The sequence below is a fragment of the Mirounga leonina genome, unplaced genomic scaffold (genome assembly GCF_011800145.1).
Source record: "Mirounga leonina isolate KUSES-001 unplaced genomic scaffold, KU_Mleo_1.0 Mir_454, whole genome shotgun sequence".
NCBI lineage: Eukaryota > Metazoa > Chordata > Mammalia > Carnivora > Phocidae > Mirounga > Mirounga leonina.
This window is the reverse complement of record NW_023270763.1, coordinates 8322149-8344859: the sequence shown is the minus strand read 5'-3', so window position 1 is coordinate 8344859 and position 22711 is coordinate 8322149. Positions and strand designations below refer to the sequence as shown.

Here is a 22711-nt window from a genome sequence, read left to right as displayed (position 1 = left end):
TCACAAAGAAGGACTGCCTCCTGCCGCCGGCTGGGGCTCTGTGCCTCTAGCAGCTCACATCAGAGCTGCTCAGAAAGGCACATGGGTGAGGGTACAGCTGGCCAAGTGCCAGAATGGCCGAAGTCCCCAGATGGCTTTCTACGGTCGCAAGGCGCAAAGTTGTGGCTTCTTATTTATCACGCAGTCTTCAACGTCCTGAACCATCACGGCCACCAATCAAGGCAGCGCGTATGATGGCAAGTGCCTTGAAGTCTAACGAACAGGTGTAAGTGAGACCCCGGGCTGTCGGCTGCTGACCACCCCTCCACTTTGCCGCAACAGAAACCTGAGTGCGGCAGCAAGAAAACAGCTTCAGGTCTCAGTAGACCATTGTGACTATAAACCTAGTGCAAAAATAATGTTATATGCCAATGAACTAGTAAATTGCTCCTCTTGGGGATTTCCCTTGATGGGAAAGGCGGCTGAACCAGATGTCTGGCTGTGCCTGCACCAGCGTGCGGCTCCTTCGTCCCCCTCCTCCCGCCCTGCCGCCTCCTCTCTGCTTGGGACCGCCTCGTTGCGGGCCCGAGTCTGTCTTGCCCTGACACTGATGCTTCCAGTCGTTCCACTCCCATCTGTTCTCTGATGTCCTGCCAGGGGGATCCTTCTAGAACACCAAGTCCGACGTCTCACTCCTGCCCAGGGTTCTCCACCGTTCTCAGAAAGAGGTCTTCCACGCAGAGGCCTGATGTTCAAAGTCCTCCCCCAAACCTGGATCTAGATCCCCTCCTGTGGGCCTACTCCCCCACCCTGCACCTCCTTGTTTTGGCTTTACGGAATGGCCCAGAATCCCCAGGGCTCACCATGTCCTTCTGTGCCTGCCTGCAACACTGTCTTCCTCATGGCCACCCCGGGCAGTGCAATCTCTCCTGTTCCCTCTGTGTCTGATCCCTGACCTCACACCCACAGTGAGGGCTGGCCCGCATCTGCCTTCACAGCTCTGGGGGCACACAGCTCTGGGCACCTCTGGAGAGCCAGGACTGAGAGAGGGCTGCTCTACATCAGGAGTAAGGTCCCTCCCACCAGCCTCCAGCCTCCAAGTGTGGCCATGGCCATGAAAAAGCCTGACCCCTTCCCCGGGCCAGCCCTGGAGAGCTACGGGACAGAATCCATGATGTTCCCACCCGAGGCTTTCCCCTTTGTAACCTTGTCACATCCCAAGTTCCTGAAATTATTCCTCTGGTGCTTGGTGTCAAGCCCCTCTGTCTTCTCTCTCTGTTCGCCAGAGATCAGGAATGTCCCCAAACCTCCTGATTTCTTTTGTGTGAGGGTTCCTTCCTGGTCCTGGCCGTGGGGTGGAGCCTGAATGCACTCGAGGTCCCAGCTGTCCTCATAGTGTGGTTTCCAGAATAAATTATAATTCCCTGGGCATGGACTGATTGCTACAGATTGGTGCAGAATACTACTTCCTTCATTCTAGAAACTCTTATTTCTATTAACACAGCCTGAAGTTGCATTCATGTCTCTGGGCAGCCACATCAGGCTCTAACTCACCCTGAATTGTCGGTGAGAACTCGCCTACACTTCTCCCATGCCCACCATGCTGGTATTTCCCCAGTGCAGGGCTTTATATAACTCTCCCACCAAATATGCACTTCTTCGGCAACTACAGATTTATCTAAGTACCTACTTCGTACTCGGGCATTTTAACCTCTAACCCCCAGAGCAATCGTGCAAAGGAAGTGCCAGTTACCATTCCCTCCCTTTCTTTCTTACATTTAAAAAAAAGTTAAAACATTTTAATCATGGCAAAATACATACCAATTTTCAAGTGTACGTTTCAGCAGTGTTAAGTGTATTCACGTGGTTGACCGACCGACCGATCTCCCCAACTTTTGCATCTTGCAAAGCTGAAGCTCTACACCCACTAACCGGTACCCCCTCACCCAGCCCCTGCCAACCAGGATTCCACCTTCTCTATGACTTTGACTCCTCTCTCCCTTAGCGTGTTTGCAAAAGTTCATCTTTTTTCTTTTCTTTTTTAAAGAACTGTAAGCAGTTAAGAGTCCGAGGCCACACAACCAGCAAACACAGAGTTGGGACCTGAACCAAGGGGTGGCCCCTTTCTCCACAGCCCTGCCTGGTGTGTCCCAGGACTGAGATCCAGCCAAGTGGCCTTCGGCACTTTGAGAAGTACGCCAAGTTGGCCAAACTTCTTCGGTACCTGGGGACTGCCTCGGAGACAGCACGAGACAGTCCATTCGATTTTCCCAGACTGCGGCTCTCTGTTGCACAACCTGGAGCTTACCCCAAAGTGCCATCAAAGGGAGAGGCACGCTCGAGATTGGCCAGGGAACAAATGTGGGATGCCCAAAGGGTAACCGTCTGACAGAGAAGGTGAACTCTTTCTAGTACCTTCTTCTGAGTTAAGGTCTCTGCAAAGTTGAGCAGTGCCGAGTAAGAGTAAAGGGGCCAAAGTAAATTCGTTTAAGCAAATAAAGGTAAATAAATGCTTAAGCACTTTTGTGGGGTGAAGGAGAAGTAGTGCTTGGCAGCGAGGAGCTGTGTGGACGGGTGTGTTTGGGAGCTGAGAGGGTCTGAAAGAAAGGCAAAGTGACCTGTGTTCTGTGTCCCTGGTTCTGAGGGTGGCGGTGAGGAGCACAGGCTCCGATCCCAGCTCTGCCCCTGACCAGCACTGACCTCAGTGTCCTTGTCTGTAAAATGGGGAATCCTACCAGCAGCGACCTGAGTGGGTGGCAGGGAGGGTTCGGTGGCTCAGTGCATGGCAAGAGCTCAGAACCGAGCCAGGCTCAAGTTACTCAAGAGCTGTCAGCCCTTCTTACTACTGCAGGACCGTGGATACACAGGATTCTACCTGAGGGAAACCACTAAGCTTTCCTGGCATGTGCCCATGGCCACAGCCTGGGGCCTTCTGAGGCCGAGAGCTCGATCACAGCTTTGGGTGTTTCTCCCCATAAATAAAGGAAACAAACGGGGAGACTCTTTCTTTCCGAAGCAGCAACACCATTTGCTAAAGTGCAATGTTTTCCTGTTCGGTGGAGGCCTTGGGGAATAAGTCAGGGGTTCTGGGCGGGTATTTATTTATTTATTTTAGGAGGCCCAATGCCGAGTGTGGAGCCCGACGCGGGGCTTGAACTCACGACCCCGAGATCAGGACCTGAGCTGAGACCAAGAGTTGGACACTTAACCCACTGAGCCACCCAGGGCCCCAGGCAGCTGAGTATCTGGAGCCACCCCGTTCTGTGTGGTATTTTGTGCCCGACACAGTGCCAAGTGCATTCCCCAAGGCATCTGTGACACCTAAGTATCAGCCAGGAGAGGGCTGTCAGTTGAGCAAGTAGCTTCAAAGCATTTGAAGGCAGAGATGAAGACTTGCCTACGGTATGACTCACTGGCCCAGACTCGAGTGTAACGGCTGCCGTCGGAGCAGAACCGGGCATTTAAGAAATGGATTAAGGAAAAGAAAAACCAACAGCCACTCTGCAGTCACCAAGGGAGACTGGGACACTGGGGCCACACCAAAGACTCTGCCAAGGGACCTTCCACAATACTTCTCATGACACTGGAAAAAGCGTCGACAATGACAATCATACGTAAAAAATACGAGAATAACTGGCTTTCCAACTTAGACAGAAGCATCTAGCAAGATGACATAAATAGCTACGCTGTTGGGATTTTAAGCCTGAGGCCATGAAACATCCTACCTGGTTTGCTCTTTCAAGGTCCGTCATGATCATTTCAATTTCGTCGGCCCTAGGAAGGTGAGAGAGAGAGAGAGAGAGAAAGAGAGAGAGAGAGCCGTTAGTTGGCAGTGGGTGGGCTCGGGGTGACCATGGTTTCCAGCTCAGCACAATGATCCATAGCCACACAGGCCTGGCAGAGTCCTGGGCACTGGTGGAGAGAGGGGCCACGTGGACCTGTGAGGGGACTCCGCTGCCCATCGGGAGGAGGTGCGCTTGTGTTGTGGGATCGGCCGCCCTGCCCAATTTCACTGGGGAGACAGAACCATCAAAAGATAAAATACGATGTGTCCTACCTGGAGACTGAAGAGTGCCCCCAAAAACAGGAGGGAGAGAGAAATTCTCCTCGGAGGAGGGAATCTGGGAAGGCTTCAAAGGAGGTGATGTATGAACTGGGTTTTGAAGGATGAACAAAAGTTTGCCAGGATGGAACGAACCACAAGAAGGTGGAGGAGAGGGACATGGGACGATAGGAATGGAGGCTGGGGGACTCTGCAGTCTGCTCTATTAACCACCCGAGTTCATGGTCATCACCTCACTGGTTCACGCACAGGGAGCTGTTAGGGTCTTTTTTTCCTTTTTTCTGTTTTCAAAGTACTCCTTTGAGTCATCTGAAGGGAAATATGAGATCCCAACATACAACATCATGAGAGAGAGAATGCTGAGTTCTAATAAAGGCCTAATTCCAAAAGTCTGTGGTAGGTTAGAACAGGCTACCTGGGCAAACACAGCCCCATCTTCTGCGGGACTGCTCCCCACGGCCCCTGTCAGGAGGCCAAGGCTGACTCAGTAGGCCCGTGGCAGAGAGGGAGCACAATGTTACAGCCACAGATCCTTGCCCGGGTTCAGGGCCCGCTCCTGCGGGGCCCCCCGATTCCATACTCCAGGTGGACCCAGGAGGCCTCCGTCCCCTGTTCGGTGCTCTACACCAGGCCCTTCCATGAGGCTCTGCCCACCACGCGCCTTGGCCCACCCCTCAGCCCCAGGGCCCTGTGCTCCCACAGCTCCCCCCACTTGTGGGCCTATAAAGAGCCTCAGACTGTGCTGTCTCCCTGACTTGCCCTCCACTCCGGACCCTCATCTCCTACTTCTGCCCCCACCCCCAGCACTCCCCAAAGCCTCCTAACCGCTCCATCTCAGGGAGTAGTGCAGTCTGTCCCCCACCGCCACAGGTTTGAGTTGACAGATTAGAGCTGAGGTCCCCATACACTGGGAGCTTTCTGAAGGCCTGGCTGTGTGTCTCCTTCACCCTCATCCCTGGAGCTTGAGCAGGGCTTGGCACTGGGCTAGAGGCCGGGGTCCTGGGTGCAGCCTGTCCTGCCAGTGGTGGGCCAGTCTACTCCCTGGGACAGTTCGGGGCACCTAGACGGGCCCAACTCTGAGCGGGTTCTTCTGTCCCTGAAACCTGCTTGTCTGGCTCTTACCATCACCCACCCTTAATATCAAGAGTTGGCCAAACTGGACTTGGGCCCTGGCTGGTCTGTTTTTGTTCTTTGCTGCATCCTGCGCCCCCTCTGGCCCCGGGGCTCTTCCCAACGAGGCAACCGTATCAACTCCCAGCAGCCTGAACCGGGTAACAGAGGCCTTGTGATAGGGTTCGATGCTCATTATACCTGTTTGAAATAGTATCCTGCTTTGAGCTGGGTCTGAACAAAATCCGAAACAATTTCTAAAATGGCTTAAGTGAAATGAAGCTATTTTTAGGGCAATTTTGTAAAGAAGGCAGTTGTCTCTGGAAGACCCAGCCACCCAACCTGGGCCCCTGCAGTGAAGTGCTGGGTGCCTGGGGTGGGGGTGGGGGGCTGACATTAGGAAACATCTCAGCCAGAAACCTCAAGACCTCTTGGAAAAGCCTCAGTACCAGAGAAGGGAGTCTGCTGACTCCAAAGGGCAAAGAAATAAATGGAAGTGTGAAGGGGCTTAAACACGACAGAAACGGATGCCTGACAGTCGGTACGGAGTGTCGTCAACCAAGTGCGAACTTCGTTGGGTTCAAGGTGAGAGAAAAAGTTAACGGACTTTTCCCAAGGCAAATCCCATTAAGCACAGTTGGGAACTTTAATCAGATGGTTATTCATCGCGTATTTACAAAATCCAGATCTACTCCGCTGACTTCCCCGGCTACCGGCAGAGCTCACTCACTCCCTCGCTCATCCCATGACCGCTTCCCAACACCTGCCAGTGTCCCGGCCCTGGTCGGGTACTACAGGACAGGCCCATATAGACATGGCTCCTGCATTTGCTGGTGTCACGTATTTGTGGGAGAGGGCGGGAAAGGCATCGCGGCCGGGGGCCCGGAACCAGATCTGCAAGCCGCTGCACAACCTGGCGGTCTGCAGGGCAATGGCCTGGATGGAAGGAGCCGAGATCCTGAGCCTCTGGCGGGGAGGGTTTCCCACTAATTCTCCTGCGGGGTCCTCTGTGAGCCCCCATCTCCTTCAGTCCCTCTACAACACTCAACCTTTGCTTTACACCTGCTGTTTCTTTAGCCTTTCCTGCTGCCTTCTGGCTGGTTCTTCAGTTTGACCCAGATTTATGTAACTGCACCCATCCTGTAACTTAACTTTTCTCTTTCGTTCCTTAGTTTGGTGATTCTGTTCTTCATACTTCATTCGTTTTTTATTTTTATTTTTTTTAAAGATTTTTTTATTTGACAGAGAGAGACACAGCAAGAGAGGGAACACACGCAGGGGGAGTGGGAGAGGGAGAAGCAGGCTTCCCACGGAGCAGGGAGCCCAATGCGGGGCTTGATCCCAGGACCCTGGGATCATGACCTGAGCTGAAGGCAGAGGCTTAACCACTGAGCCACCCAGGCGCCCCTTCATTTGTTTTTTAATGACTACTTGTTTCTGCTCTGCCTTGGTCACGTCTTCCTTGTCTGCTGGAGTATTTTCCATGCTTGTTTTGTACCTGTGGTCCATCTGTTTTGCTTCGGATCACAGACACTGTTGCGCTTGGGGTCTGTCTTCCAGAGGGGTGTTCCCCTCTGGGGCTGATGTCCCCCTGGAGTACCAGCTACCCCTTCTGGCAGCGTAGGTGGAGGGAGGACAGAGAGGCAGGTTCTGCTCTGTGTCTCTCAAGAGGAATTGGAGCAGAAAGGTGCAGAGCAGGTGTTCAAGGCATTTTTGCTGCGTGTAGGGAGGACAGGGAGGGGGAGGACTCCAGGCCCTCAGAGTCCTCACTGATAACTCCCCTCCACCAGGAGAAGACTCTGGCCAGGGCTTTAATTCTCAGAGAGAGGCTGCTCGAGGAGCCGGCAGGTCTCCCTGGGTACAATTCCCCAGTCCTGGGGGTTTGGAGATAAGGGGTGGACCTGTGGCTACCTGGGGGTCCACTGGCCCACCCTTGCCTATTTTCAGCCATTCCTCACTTTTTGCCTGGCTGCTGCCAGTAGCCAAGGGGCCAGTTCAGGGTCAAACACACGCTGTAGAGAACAGAGGGTTTCCCAGGGTCCTGGCTTCATCTAGAGGCAGGGATGGGCAAGGCTGGCACCCATAGGGGCTGGGAAGTGGCACCCACATCCTGCCCGGTTTAGGGGATGTGGGTGGTCTCGAGAGCCTCCTCGCAAATGCAGACTCTTGGGATTTCTTCTCAGACAGTGAATGGTTGTGGATATTCATCAGTACACCTAACATCCAGAAAACAGTGCATCATCTCCAAAGGATTTCAAGGGACTTACAAAAAAAAATTAGTGACATGAAAACAGGAAGGTGCCTTCTTGGCAGTCTGAGGCAATCCCTGGAAATGAATTTCAAGTTTTTCCATCTTCTGGTCAGTTTCACTTCGGTTACTAGGCAACCGCTAAACTGACCAAAATATTGAACCTGCTAACAACTACTGCACTTACCTTTTCATTCCAGGAGCAACTCTCAGATTTCCAAAGCTTTCAAATGATAATCACAACACCAAGCTCTGCTGTTAAGGAGCGGGGGCTGTTCAATACCAGGCATCCTGATGAAGACAGGGCCCAGAGGGACTGCAGTTCCCATTCACAGAATGGACCAGAAACCACCGGAGGAGACAGTGGAAGGAACCAGGGATGCCGGGGGTGAGGAAAGGTTCAGATTCTTATTTTAAAAGTCTGTAGGCTCATGATTGGCTTTTCCAAGGGGCATCAAAGAAGATACAACTCGCTGGCTATTTATGTGTGATCAGGTGTGCACGGCCACTGGTATTTGTAGACAAGGACCAAGATGGCAGGCTCTCGAAAGCCTGTGAGGGTGTAGTCTTGAGCACACGGTCTGCCACTGAGTCTGTAAATCCACTCCCCTCCGAACTGCTGCCCCCAGCACCCCCCAAAATGAATCCTACCAGATACACTGCCCTCAGTAAGAAATACAAAAATGCCCAGAGGTTAATACCACTAGAAATGTTCTCCGAGAAGTGAGTAATGAACGACATTGCGTGTGCTTTCATAGCACGCGTGTCAACAATAGTCCAGAGGTTTTACATTCTTTTCATTTTGAGGGCCCCACTATCTACATCAGGATCTGGAGCCTGACATTAGCCTAAAATCATTTCTTTTCCAAAGTCTGTAATAACTACACATATTGTTTGCTCAGTGAAACTATTTATTATAAAAATTTGGTTCCCTCACCTTTTTACGAGCTTGACAAAACAGCTTTCGCTGATCTATTAACCTGCACTGCATTTTGCTCTGCTCCAGCTTCAAATAGCGGGTCATTTCTGCTTGGCCTAGAATCTGTAGTTCCTTTAATCAGTTCCCTACAGATCATTTCAGGGTATTCTCTGGCCTAGCACACAGCTTTTATGAGGAACTTAAAAGGACACTGTCAGTGACGGAAGGGAAATGATATCCACGCTGGAGACTCTGTATTTACGTCCACACTAGCCTCCTGAACGCTTAAGGGATGGCAGCAGGGCAAGGCTGGTGAGTATTTCAATTCCAAAGAATCACAGCCACATCAGGAGCTGTGAAAACGAAGGACATGCACAGGGCAGCTGGAAAAGCCTCCAGGGCGCCCTTCGGGTCAGTGTGTCTTCTTGGACCCAAGTGAAAAGCCAAGAGTCTCAACACGAAAGTTCTTGGGCACCAAGAGAAGAAACGTCAAAAGATTAATTCTCCCTGCTTTAAAAATTAAGAATAAAATTTAAAAATTAAAAAAAGCTCTAGGATGTTTAATAAAGTGACTTCCCCCCTCCACCCTGGAGGCTGCATTTGATGGCCTCTACCGTCGGGAAGGCGGTCACTTTCCTGACATCTTACACCCCAGGCCAGGCTCTCTTAGCACTGCGGCGGGGGAGGGGTGCAGAGGAGACGCAGAAGCGGGGCTCACTGGACTGGGTTCAGAAACAGAAGGTAGGAAAAGGAAGAAGAGGTGGTGGCCAGAGGGCCAGGTGCTGAGGGAGATTTCTTAGCTATGGTCTGGAATCCCCTAAATCGGGAGGGGGGCCGGGCGGAGGGGGGGAGGGGGAGGATTTCTCTGGAAAGGTAGCTCCCTGCCCCCGCATGGGCAGAGCACAGGAACGCAATGTCACCAAGAGGAAAGGCTGTACCCAGTGCAGGCAGCACTGCGCCCTCCTCCAGCACTGTCACCAGCTCACTCCAACGGGTGCAGGCCACAAACTTGGGTGTGTGTGTGTGGGGGGGGGGGGGTCTCCACTCACTAATGCCTCCTGGGCACCTACTACACGCCCTGGCTGAGAGAGACACAAAGGTCCCTGGTGCTGAGTCGGCACTGCATGGTGGCATCTGCCTTATCACTAGTACGTGGGACATACCCTGCCCATCCTCGGAGCTCAGAAATATGCAGCCAGTGGGACCCTGTTACTGCCTCTTCCTTGCGGGATGCAGGGTCATGAAGAGACCCAAGGGATTTTGGTATAATGTGGTACGGCGACAGCCCTCCGAGGGACAGACGGACAATGTCCCCTTTGCAGACAGGAGGAGGGACAGTCTCACGCATGAGGGGACATCTGGTCTACATCCCGGAGGATAAAGAGGAGTTTGCAGGGCAAAGAACAGCGGGGCTGAGGGAGGAATGACCTTCTAGATCACAGAGGAAAGAATCACAGGGTGGTAGGTGCCTGTTCGATTTTATAACAGCTTTTCGGTTGTTCTCTTGGGCTTTTGGGTGTCCAGTGCCCTCGTGTGCCCATGACAGGGCCGGCTCCTCCTGCCTTGTTCTCTCTCTCAGTTCTTTCTCTGGGACGATGGCAGTGACCAGCGCTTCCAGAAGCACATTACAAAGCGAGGTGACAGCGGGGCTCCCTGCCTGGAGGCTGACTTCCAGGGCGATGCATTGAACATTCCACCATTAAGCATGTTGCTCATTTTGGACTTTAAATATATGTGCTTTTATTTTGTTAATGAAATATCCAACTGTTCCTATTTTATTAAGACTTTTTAATAAAAGAGGGATATTGATTTCATTAAGTACCTTTTTTAAAAAAAAAGCATTTATGGAGCAAATTAAAAGGTTTGCTCCTCTGACTCAACTAAAACGGTAAATTATACCAACAGTTATTTGCCCCTGTTTGGTTGTGGTTAATGTGCTCCCGAATTCTGTGTGCTGATATTTAGTATTTTTTTTTTCATAAATACTTATATAGGAGATTGGCTTTCAAGTTCTTTTGTCTTATCTTTGCCAGGTGAAGTCATAAGAAATACTTTGAAAGGCATTTTCTTCTCTCTGTAGACAAAGTGAGCTGTTACCAATTTGATGATATTGTTTATTTATTTATTTTTTAAGATTTTATTTTCAAGTAATCTCTACACCCAACATGGGGTTCGAACTCATGACCCCAAGATCAAGGGTTGTGTGCTCTACCAACTGAGCCAGCCAGGCTCTCCGATGGTATTGCTCTTAAGATACCCAAGCCCATATTCCCTCTATGCAGTCTGCATGCCGCCGCTGGGCCTGTGAGCCCTGCGATGTCTACACCCACAACCCCCCCCCCCCGCCCGCAGTGCCCCAGGCCACCACCTCTTTGGGAGGGCCCAGTCAGCCCATGCACTAGCCCTTCCCTCCACTGCATTCCCGTGGCGGTTTATGGTCAAATCTAGTCCGCCGGCCACCAGTCGGCTTTGGTTGGTCCCGTGAATTCCAGGAGCTTCTTTTGGGCTTGCTCCCTCCCAGGAAGGCCCAAAGTGTCTTTTGGGCCAGAACCCCCTGATCCCCCCTCAGGGGCCCAGGTCCTGCAGGGAGCAGAGGATCAACAGCTGATTACAGCTTCCCATAATAAACACCTCAGCTCCTTTTCCAGATTTCAGGCCATCAAGTCTTCCAAACAAAGAAGCCTAAGAAAAGCACCGCTTCCCCATCAAAGCCACTGTGCTCGGGTCTATTCTGCTTCTGGCGGGTGTTTTTTAAACATATTAGTAACATGCATCCCATGTAAATTTCCTCCTGTGGCTCAATCAGCTAATGTTCTCGCGGTTTCTTCAGTCCTGTTCCTGGGAACTCTGCTTGTCCGCACGGCTGTCCTCTCTGCTGAGGCCCCCACGGGTGGCTGTGGTCACCATCCATGGCTCAGCCCTGGTGGCTGTCCTCTGAAAGGCCTCCCAGCAGCAGCCCTGCTCCCCTCTGTCCACTCATTTTATTTTTATTGCACTTATTCTGGCCTCCAAGTAACTTCTTCATATATTGATCGCTTATTTCTTCACCGCTGTAAGCTCGGAGAACACAGCAGGGGCACGCTAAACACTGGCTGACGAAATATGCACAGTAACGACATCTGCGTGCTACTGGAAGTCCGCTCTGCACTTGACAGGCAGCCATTCGTGGGCTGGTATTTTATTTTATTTTTATTTTTCGAAAAAGATTTTATTTACTTATTTATTTTTTGAGAGAGAGAGAGAGAGAGAGAGCGCACACAAGTCGGGGGAAGGGCAGAGGGAGAAGCAGAATCCCTGCCGAGTGGGGAGCCGGACATGGACACGGGGCTCGATCCGAAGACCCTGAGATCAATACCTGAGCAGAAGGCAGATGCTCAACCGATGGAGCCACCGAGGCGTGTGGGCTATTTTAAAGAGCAGAGGGGGTAGGGCTATTTTGCCTAACTGTACACATGACTTCTAAGGAAAGAGTCTGTAAGTTGCTTTTGCAGGTTTAAGTTTCTTGTCACTTTTCATAGCCTTGGAAAAAGGGGACAACAATCTCCTTGAAGAAAAACATATGTCAAGATCCAGAGTTAGGCTTTGCTTTGTCCACTGGACGGTGAGCTCCCCCGAACAGGGCCAGTGGGCCTGGCTCCCAGTGTCTCCCCGTGCTTGACACAGAGCTGGGCACAAATCGGGACTCGGCAGACACTGCCGGGGAGGGCGAGCAGGGAGGAGGAGAAAGTGTTCTCTGGGGAAAGGTCTTCTGGACAACCCTCTTGCGTATGACCAGACCTATCTTTCATGTTCTACCCACGCTGAGCTATCTCTGCTCTGGCAGGAGTGGAGGGCAGGGGTGAAGCCACTTGGCTCCCTTCCAAGCCTCTGATCAAAGGGGTCGCTCCAGAGCAGACCCATCCCTCCCCAGTCAAATCATGGGCCTGAGCAGAGAGACGGCTGTGGCGCTTAACCCCTAGGCCAAACCTTCCGGAAATAGTGGCTTTTATTCTTATTGGAAATGAAATCGTGTTCAGACAATGAAATGGCCAGAACATCACCTCTGCCTGCTCAGAAATTAACCACAATTGGTTTATTTTTCTGACCATTCTATTTAAGTTTAAATGATACAACAAGTAACAAAATCAATTTCAGTTACGGCTCCACTTGTCAATCCCAAATGGGATGAAAATTTCCCTTCGTGCCCCACTGTTTAGCTGACTTGGTTTCAATGACTGAAATACAATCCTCCTTTAGGTTAATCTGTGGCCAGCTGACCAACGAAGTGGTCTCCAGTCTGCACAAGGCTTAGCACCTGTACCAAACCAACAGGGCAGCTCGTCACTTGCCAGTGTCTGACCCTCCGTGTGATCAGAAACAGCCTGTGACTGTCACTCAGGCTGCAGTCAACTCTGGGCAGGGGCATGGGGCAGCTGCGGCTGACAATCAGGTTATGAGATTGCATAATTCATTCTGCTGTGGCTACCGAGACCATCCAAAGCCTCCTGGGATAAGTGTCGGGATGCAGCTTTGGGGGGCTTCTTGCCATTTCTCTAGCGTTCTAACACTGTTGCTCTCAAAGCAACAGGAACAGGTTGGATGGAGATTTCTTTCCTTAAATCAAGTGCCAGGGGGCCCCAGGTAGGATGGAGGTACTGGAGGTGAAATTAGGGAAATTTGGTCTGGAGAAGCAAACGAGTGTGGCCAGCAGAGCAAAGAGGCTCAAATTCTTCCCCACTGCCTTTTAGTTGTTTGACCTTGGGCCGACTTGTGAGCTCGACAGCCATCTGCACAGCAGGAATAACGCAGCCTTTCTCAAAGAAATTGGCACAAGGATAGAATAAGAGCATTGCTGGAGTGGAAAAGGGCTTTGTACACCAGGACCCACGCACATAACCGTTCTTATTGTCGCACGTGAAAATCAGGATCTTTCTCTTCTGGTCAGAGCTGATTTTCAATACCTAAGAACATTACAAGATACTCCACACCACCTATGGAGTGGCTTTTGACCAGAATTTCCAGTCTGAATCTGATCGACCCTCTAGGTTCAACAACAAACACCGCGCTCAACTATATCCGGGATGCTGTTGGCAAAACCCGGATTGTGGGAAACTCTTCAGGACAAATGAGCCAGTTTCTTACGCAAATAAATTGCCAGGAGAAGAAAAAGAGAGAAGGGGGATCCAGAAAATGAATGAGGCATACCAACCAATCCCAACGTCTGGATTTTATTTGAATTCTGAGCCCAACAAATTAAAAAAATTAAACCATCTGTGACGGGGGGTAGGTAACTAGAAATTTAAGAACTGATGCTAATTACAAAATTAGTTTTTGATCTGATGACAGCATTGTACAGAAGAAGAGTCTTTACATGGGGTCAACATGCTAAAACATTTTGAGGTGAAGGGAAAGGATTCTGGAAGTGCCTCACGATAAAACGGGGTGGGGTGGGGACGGGTGAGACAGGCAACCCCAAATCGGGGGGCCGGAACTGCACCCAGGCACCTTGGGGTCCTGTCATCTACTATGTGTTGGAAATTTAACACAAAAGGTAAACCGAAAAAAGCAATGACCCTCACAGCAATTCTGTATCCCTCCAACACCAGTCGTCAACAATGAAGCCTGTAGGATGTTGACCGTGCCACTCCGTTTGTATGGGAATGAGGTGAAGAGCGGGGGGCGGCTGCAGTTGAGGCCCCAGGAAAGAACCCACATCAGAGGGGGGCCTCTGTGCTGGAAGCCCAGCTCTGCCCAGACTCCGCACTTTGCAGACTTGTGCGAAGTCAGTTAACCGCCCAGAATCTCAATTTACTTGCTCAGCAAAGGGGAGGAAAAAATGCCCATGAAAAGCTCACCTCTGTAAGAAAAGCATGGTTGGAAAGTCGTATATGAATATTTTTCTTTGATCCAGGGAAAGACTGCTGAGGCCAGAGAACGGGAGGAAAATGAATTCTGGGTGGGACACCCGGGTTCCGCGCACCCCCTCACCGCTCACTGTGTGCCCGAGTCCCCAGGAGCTGGAATGGCCAGGGTGAGGGCCCTCCGGCAGAGAACACCACCCAGCAGGCCTGTGGACCCAAACTGTTGACAGTTTACTTTTAGACTTAAAAAAAAAAAATGTTTGGGAAGGGCCGCTGTTAATGCCATTTTTAATGTACACATTTTAAATGTCTCCTGCACGTATTTAGTGTAGAATCTGTCAGCACATCTTTCCAGTGGCTGGAGCGCTGCTTCCGCAATTTGAGCCCTGGCTCTTCTAGAACCGCCTTTCAGATTTTGTTTCTCTTTCCCTGTTTGCTTAACCTGTAGCTGCCCTGCCTACAGCTGACAGGTGCTGGCCGAGCTAGGGACCGCTCAAGAGAACGCATCTGACTCCCGGCACCGCCCCTGCTGCTCGCAGGCCCCGGCGGTGTGCAGGGCCTGCGTGGCCGGTGGGAACCACAGGCCTACAGGAGAAAACCGCTCACATTTCACAGGTGGGCAAACTGAGGCCCAGGGCAGAGTAGTGACGAAGGGGCTCACGGTCACAGGGAGCAGCCGGCCAAGGGCAAGAGCCCTGCTGTTATTCCCCAGTGTAAGGAATCCGAATTACCCCCTTTCTCCCCTAAGTACTGCTTGGCAGGAAATGTTAAGAGGAGGCTTGGTGGCAGAGAAGCGAAAACTAAGAATAAAAAAAGAGCTCCAGTTGCATCCTAGTGATTACTCTCGGCTCCCTCCCCCTCCACTCCTCCAAGCCCAAGGCCAAGGCAACTAACTTCCTGGGCCCTTCTCGGCACAGGCGGCTCCTTCAACCACACCCACGCCCCTGGGGGCCTCTGACTACAGAGCTCCTCCCCAACCTAAAGCTCCTTCCAAACCTTCCTCTCCTCCTGGTCTTTCCCCACCAAATTCAAGACTCAGCTGCATGGTAGCTTCAGAGGCCCACACAGAAGTTGTCGTCCCCGCCAACCCCCCCCCGCCCCGCCCCCTTCAGTGCCCTGCATGTGAGCCAGCGGCTGGCTGCCTCCACCCCGCAGGGCTGGGAAGTGAAACTGGAGAACAAGGCAGAGGGGCCCAGCACCCTCAGGAAAGACAGCATCCTTCCTCTTCCTCTTGCCGGCACCAAAGTCTGCATTTCGGCAGTGTAAGTGCCTTTTTTAGGGCAACTTGAAAATGAATAATTCAGCGGTTCCTATTCTACTTGTGAAGTGTTAGACAAACAATTCAGACGGGGCCAGACTTGCTGGCCCCACGAAGACCGTCCCTTCCCTTCGTTCTGACATCATCGGATTTGGCCATGAATCTTTAAGAACACCCTCCATCCTGTCTAATCACTAAAATACCACAAAGGAAGTTCACAATACTTAGACATGGGGAAAAAAAATAGAAAGGTTTAATTACAACATAAAGTTTTCCTTCGTAGTCAAGCAAACAGTCCATCAGTCACAGTGATAAGGAACTCTTTAAAAACCCTATGTATGGAATGTCTTAGTCACATCAGGCTACTGAAAAAGTTGAGCTTTTTTTTTTTTTAATTTTAAAGATTTATTTCTGTATTTTAGAGACAGGGTAAGGGCAAAGGGAGAGAGAGTCTCAAGCAGACTCAGCACTGAGCACTGAGCACGGAGCCCCGCGCGGGGCTCGATCTCATAATCCTGAGATCATGACCTGAGCAGAAACCAAGAGTCCTTTGCTTAACACACTGCGCCACCCACGCCCCCCCCCACAGTTGAGCTTTTTAATTCTAATCCAAGCCTTAAAAGTATCTTCCCCACAGAGCTCTGCCCTTGAACTCCCCCAATCCACCCTAAGAGCCTCAGTTATTCTGTGTTTTGTGTTAAGGCCACTTTCAAATACTTTTTTGGAGGTCAACGTGATTGATGACAATTTTAAGTTAAACGAACAACCTTCCTGGTTTTATCGCAGAATTCATTTGGGAAGGGGTTCCCGGTGGACAAGCCAAACCCTCTTTCAGGTCTGTCCTGAAGGGAGGACATACACAGCCAGCAGCTGCCTTACAGCTCGGCTATGCCTGTCATCGCTGATGTACAGTAATTCCGGACAGGAAACTGGATTCTTTTCAAACGACAGGGTAGGGGCTCACCAGGCTTAACCCTTACCAGAAGGACCCGAATACCCAGGTGATCAATTTCGGAGATCAGTAAAAGTTAAACTATGTGAATGGTAAGAACGTATTTGTCTGTGTCTGTTACCCCCTGGGATGACACCTGGTGAAAAATATTCACCGCGTGCTATCGAGTAAAGGATCGTTTATTGGGGCATCTGGCTGGCTCAGTCGGAGGAGCGCAGGATTCTGGATCTCGGGGTCGTGAGTTCGAGGCTCACGTTGGGTGTAGAGATGACTTAAGTAGATAAATAAAGATTTAAAAAAAAAAGGATTCTTACCACTCGTTGATAATCCTGCTAAAAAGCAGCAGCTTTGTGAAGGTAGCAGACAACCTTTGGAAAATGCAAATAACTTGGAAGAGTTCACCAGTGGAATATCTGTAGGTCTGGAGTGTGGCATAAAAGATTGGGCCTCACTGCAGAGGGAGTGGGACGGTTAATGCAGTAAAGTATAACCTGCTGCTATGCGTGACATATAATGTAATAACGTGCATGATGGTAAGAGAATCAAAAATAAATAGATTTTTTTTTTTTTTTTTTAAGATTTCAGAAGGGCTCCGTGGTTCTGCATCTGGCGGTGAATTCCAGAAATAAGAGGAGACATGGAGCAGGGCTGGACTGGAGGGCTCAGGATACTCTGAGAGTCAAGGAAGCCGTTTGGCCCATCTTCTTTAAATAGATCAGAGAATAGATGACGGAGATACTATGAATCAGAGAAAGGTAAAGTTATCAACAATACAGATGTTAAGAGAAGGGTTACATCAGTAAATGTAACCAGGCCAAATTCACCTATAAAAACAAAATACATACATATTTAAAGAAAACTCCAAATCTAACAAAAGAGTTCTACGTAGAAACACACTTCGAGTAAAAAGGTGAAGACCAGGGGTGCCTGGGTGGCTCAGATGGTTAAGCGTCTGCCTTCGGCTTGGGTCATGATCTCTAGGTCTTGGGATCGAGCCCCATGTCGGGCTCCCGGCTCGGCGGGGAGTCTGCTTCTTCCTCTCCCTCTGCTTCTCCCCCTGCTTGTGCTCTCTCCCTCTCTGTCTCTGTATCTCTCTCAAATGAATAAATAAAATATTAAAAAAAAAAAAAATTAAAAAAAAAGGTGAAGACCGGCTAGATGTTTTAAACAGGCTAAGGTAAGGTTTTAAACCACCCTAGCCAATATCCTGTGTAGAAAATAACTTTCCAGAGAAGTAAGTCACCCTAAAAGGCACAGTGAATAATAAAAGACAGCAAGCTTGAACTTGTCTTAAATCCTGAGGCAAGAAAATCTATAAAATAGGTAATATAAAAACGTAAAGAGATACAATATACAGACGATAATCCTACTAGAAAATCCACTACACCGCTCGGAGACCAGGCCACAGTTAAAGGGTTCCTATCACATGGAATCGGAAAACCAGGTCACAGTTGAATTTAAATGGGGGGAGCACTAGATTGGCCGACGTGAACAGGACAGCCACTCAGAACCAAGAGGCTCCATTATTCTTTACAGAGAAATAAGAGAGATGTTCCTTTGAAGAACAGGAATGAAAGAAGAGGATCAGATGTCCTGATTGTTGCAAAAGCGCGCAAATTCACTGTTTGTGGGTGATACAGTCACATGCTCACCAAATCCAAGGGATTCACTGGAGCAAATGAGCAGAGATAACCCATGAGTTCAGCAAAGTCCCATGTTTTTTTGGTAAAGACAAAAAAAAAAAAAAGAAAACAAAAAGATAAAACTCCCATGTACCAGTAATAAATATCCAGAAAATGAAATGAAGGATTTATCTCATCTACAATAGAGATATAAATATTAAACATGTGGGAATTAAAATAACACGGTACAAATTCCATTTATAGAAAACTGAATTACAAAATGCTAGTGGCAAAGAAAGTTAATGATGACACTTCTTACTTGCAGTTGCATTAAAGATAAATAAATATAAATTCTTCTCCCAAGTGGATTTATAGAACTTGGTGAAATGACAAGATGTGTACAGAAAAATTAGGTGATCAAAATACCCAAGGCTTTTTAAAAAAAAATGATTTATCTATCTATCTACCTACCTATCAATCAATCTATCTAGGGGTGAGGAGGGGCAGAGGGAGGAGAGAAGCAGACTCCACGCTCAGCGTGGAGTCTAATATGGGGCTCGATCCCACGACCTTGAGATCACGACCTGAGCTGAAACCAAGAGTGAATGAGCCACCCAGGCACCCCTCAAAATACTAAAGGTTTTTTTAAACCAAAAATCCCAACAACAGAAAACTGGATATCCAAATAGAAAACAGAGACATTAGCAAACAGCGTGGTGCTTATTAGAATGAAAAGTCAGATCAACAGAATGGCATTCCAGACAGGAATCCAGATATATATGTAGCTATTTACATCTGATTTCTCCGATGTTCACTATCAGGTGAAGGATCATCAACACTATTGGACAAACTGGATATTCATATGAAGAATAATGAACAGACACATATCTTACCTCATATGCTAGAATGAATGCCAAACAGGTTAAAGATAAATCATAAAACAATACTAAGAAAATGGGTTGGGAAGGAAAGACCATTTTCTATTATTGAAACCATATCGAAAATGATTAACAGTAAGTTTGATGGGATCTATCTCCTATAAACTAGATATAATGCCTCTGGACAATGAAATCACTAAAACTCAAATGAAGAGGAAATCAATTAATAGGTAAAAGTCCTGATAAATATGAGCAAGTAATTAAAATCCAGAAAATGTGTAGAATTACTACCCTGTTTCCACTGTAGCCATGTTCTTGAGATATAAGGAAACACAGAGTAAATACAGAGATGGGAAAACGCTGAGTTTTGTGCTAACAAATATAAAGCTAAACATCTATGAGGTCCCACCTAGCGTGCTGAGAGAGGGTGAAAATCACTGCAGCCCGCCCCTTATCTGCTGGATTTGCCACAGAAGGTCTGAAAGAAGTAGTGTTCTTTCCCCAGGCCAGACTGGAGCTCTGGGCTTATACCTCTGAATTTTGGGCTGGGGGTTGGGAGAGAAGAAACCTCAGCTGCTCTTTTTATTTTTATTTTTTAAAGATTTATTTGACAGAGAGAGAGATATAGCGAGAGAGGGAACACAAGCAGGGGGAGCGGGAGAGGGAGAAGCAGGCTTCCTGCCAAGCAGGGAGCCTGATGCGGGGCTCGATCCCAGGACCCTGGGCTCATGACCCGAGCCGAAGGCAGACGTTTAATGACTGAGCCACCCAGGCGCCCCTGAAACCTCAGCTGCTCTTGCAAGTGGTCCGTCCCTCTGCAAAGCGACATGCTAAGAAGCCTTAAGACAGCATCTCTTTTGCCCTGATGATCTCTCTTTCTGAAAAATATTTTCAGGGGTTATTTTTCTGAACAAAAATTCATTACGAAAAACCAAAATAACCAAGACAAGACGCTCTCCAACCAAGATTGGTTATGTAAACCCTAATTCATCGAGTGAAGAAAATAAAATTTTGCCATCAAAATGACAAATCAGCAGATGAGCAGGTGTAAGAACCGTACTAGATGCCAAGCCAAAAGAACAAAGGGCAATTTACAAAGTGTAAAGTCCTGAGCTCGTCGGGTTGTCCCAGCAGTGTGCGCACGGCTACATGATGCATGTACGCGTGCCATGGGCATCCGGAATACGCAGAAATACGGAGAATATGGAGCTGGGGAGGGAGAGACAAAACATGCCTCAGATTTTATTTTTTCCTATAAAGATGGCTAATTACTGAACTGCGAACAACAGAGCCAGGCTCAGTGGAAGGTCACTTAGCATTCCAATAGGAGCCAGACCAGAGGGTGTCAGACATGTTCATAATGATGGCAGCAGCTAACATCGCCTGGACCCTGGCAAAGGGACCACTGAACACTTGGCGCCTATTAACTCCTGGGAGCTCACGTGGAGGCAGACACAATCACGGAACATGAAACCCAGGCCAGGAGGAGGCTAACTGGACTCGCCCGAGGGGCCCGCTGTTCGCTGGCAAGTAGAACTGCGCGAGCCCCCAGATTTGGTCCCTGCGTGCTCAGCCCCCTCTCCACAGGGTTTGTGGGGTATGTTTAACTAAGCTTTCAGGAGAGAAGTACGAATTGCTTTAAAGACACACACATTCACAAAGACGGTTCCAAAGTGCTGTTTTGTTTATCCTGGTGATGGATTCTGAGCTGGACAGAGATGGGGCTGAACATGGGCTCTGTCTGCGGAGGCTTGGTGGGGGGGGCCTGATGGCTACAAGGCCACTTTGGATCCATCAATGCGAAGGCTCCAGAAGGACTAAATAGGTTCTCACTCAACGGGAGATTCAAAAGTCAGGAAAGGGTACAGTGAAAAAGCGCCCGTCTCCCTGCCCCCAGATCACCTCCCAGAGCTGGTGTTTGCTTTAACAGCACACAGAGTGCATTAAACATGCCAAGATCTGAGCCTTGTGTTTTCCACTTAATTACATATGTTGGACATCTCTCCATAGCAGTAGTAAGGAGGTTCTGCATTCGGTGAGTAACAGAAGACTCGATTAGCGATCACAGCGCACATGAATTCCACAAGACCAGAAGCAGAAGAGCCTGGGTCGCCTTGAACCAGCCCCGCCCCTCGAAGCCCCTCACACCACTCTGGTACCACCAGGACCCGGGCCACCGAGCGGACTCCGCCAGGCTTGAACCAGCAACCTGGCTGCAAGTCCTAATTATGAATCAGAAAACCCATCATTTGTTACTTTTGCATTGGGACTCCCCTGGGAAAAGTTCAAAGGGCTGCGCAGCAGAGCCCCTCGGGGCTGACTGCCCATCATGGCGCCAGTTACAGCCGTCACCCACGCCCGTGCCTCCCACCTGTACCCTCCCCTGTGCTGGCTCTCAAGATATCCTAGTATTCCAAGGATGAGGGGCTCCAGAGGGGCCATCACAGCACTGTCCCTTGTCCTTATGTGGACAACTCTGTCCTCAAACCAAATACCAACAATGAGACCAGAATGACTAGATTCGAGTTTTCCAAAGTGTGGTCACCAGACCCCACGTGTGTGGAGGGCTGCAGAGCCGTGGGTCCCACACCAGACCCACTGAGTCAGACGCTAGGGGATGCGGCCCAGGGATCTGCATGTTGAACTGAGGCTCTAAGGAATCTTTTTTTTTTTTTTTTTTCCCAAAGATTTCACCCATCTGCGAGAGAGAGAATGAGAGACAGAGAGCACGAGAGGGAGGAGGGTCAGAGGGAGAAGCAGATTCCCCGCCGAGCAGGGAGCCCGACGCGGGACTCGATCCCGGGACTCCAGGATCACGACCCGAGCCGAAGGCAGTCGCTCAACCAACTGGAGGCTCTAAGGAATCTTAGTCAAGGTCAGGAGTCACTGACCTGTGTGATGAGGGCCAATGTACTGAATGCCCACGCTTCTGGAGCCGGGGCAGAGCTAGGTCAACTATTTTATACAGCCTCAGAAGGCACAGATGTGTTCCGTTTGCCGCTTGGACCATACAACCCTGCCCTGCTAGAAGACATCTGGAACTACCCTGCGTTTTCTGCTCTGAAGCCATTAGGGGAGTTCCACATTTCGGCACGAGACTTCTCATATTGGGGCCGAGTCCAAGGACCCCCGCTGAAGTAATCTCTGAGTAAGTGTCCGTGTTAAAATAGCAGAGTAAGCACCCATGGATTGGATTTAATAAACACCCAGATGGAGCCCCTGCTCCGGACTTTTACACATTTCATTTGCAACCAAGTCGCTTTGCTTTCCCTGACCATCCATGGAAGCCCGCAAGGCTCTCTCCGTCTTCCCCTTCCTTGCCTTGCTTTAATTTTCTTGGCAGTATAGGACACTTGACTCGACCTACACGTCCATTATATGGCAATGTGCTTTCTGCTTAGAGATGGCCTCTAGGAGAGCAGGGGCTTTGCTTCCATCCATTCAAGAACATCTGTGAGTGCTGAGCGGGCCCTGTTCTGGGCCCTGGGGACACAGTGGCAAAGGACAAAGGATGTTCTTGAATGGACAGAGCCCGCCAGGTGTGCATGGTGAGCTGCAGGCCACGGTGAGGACCCCGCCTCTGACTCCTGGGTAAGTGGGAGGCCCTTTCTGGGTTCTGGGAGCAGCGACATGGCCGGCTTGCAAAGCGACAGGGTCACTCTGGTGGCTGTTTGGCCGGGTTTGATGGGAGCCATCAGAAGTTCGGTTCTGTCTACGTGAAGCTTGTGATGTCTGTTAAAGACGGCTTGGGGCCAGAAACATCCGTGTGGGAGTCCCCAGCATGCAGATGGCATCTGAAGTGATGGCGAAGGAGTGGCGGTGACCCTCTCAGGGACATGACA

General features: G+C 49.8%; 1 protein-coding gene across 3 annotated transcripts in view; it reads right to left on the bottom strand.

Moving 5' to 3' along the window:
* Positions 1-22711, bottom strand: part of CUX1 (cut like homeobox 1) — a 352323-nt gene that overhangs the window by 99232 nt on the left and 230380 nt on the right. For all 3 annotated transcript variants that reach the window (XM_034988568.1, XM_034988566.1, XM_034988567.1), the window contains exon 9: positions 3705-3753. In XM_034988568.1, the coding sequence (XP_034844459.1) occupies positions 3705-3753 (49 nt within the window). The remainder of the gene's footprint in view (positions 1-3704; positions 3754-22711) is intronic.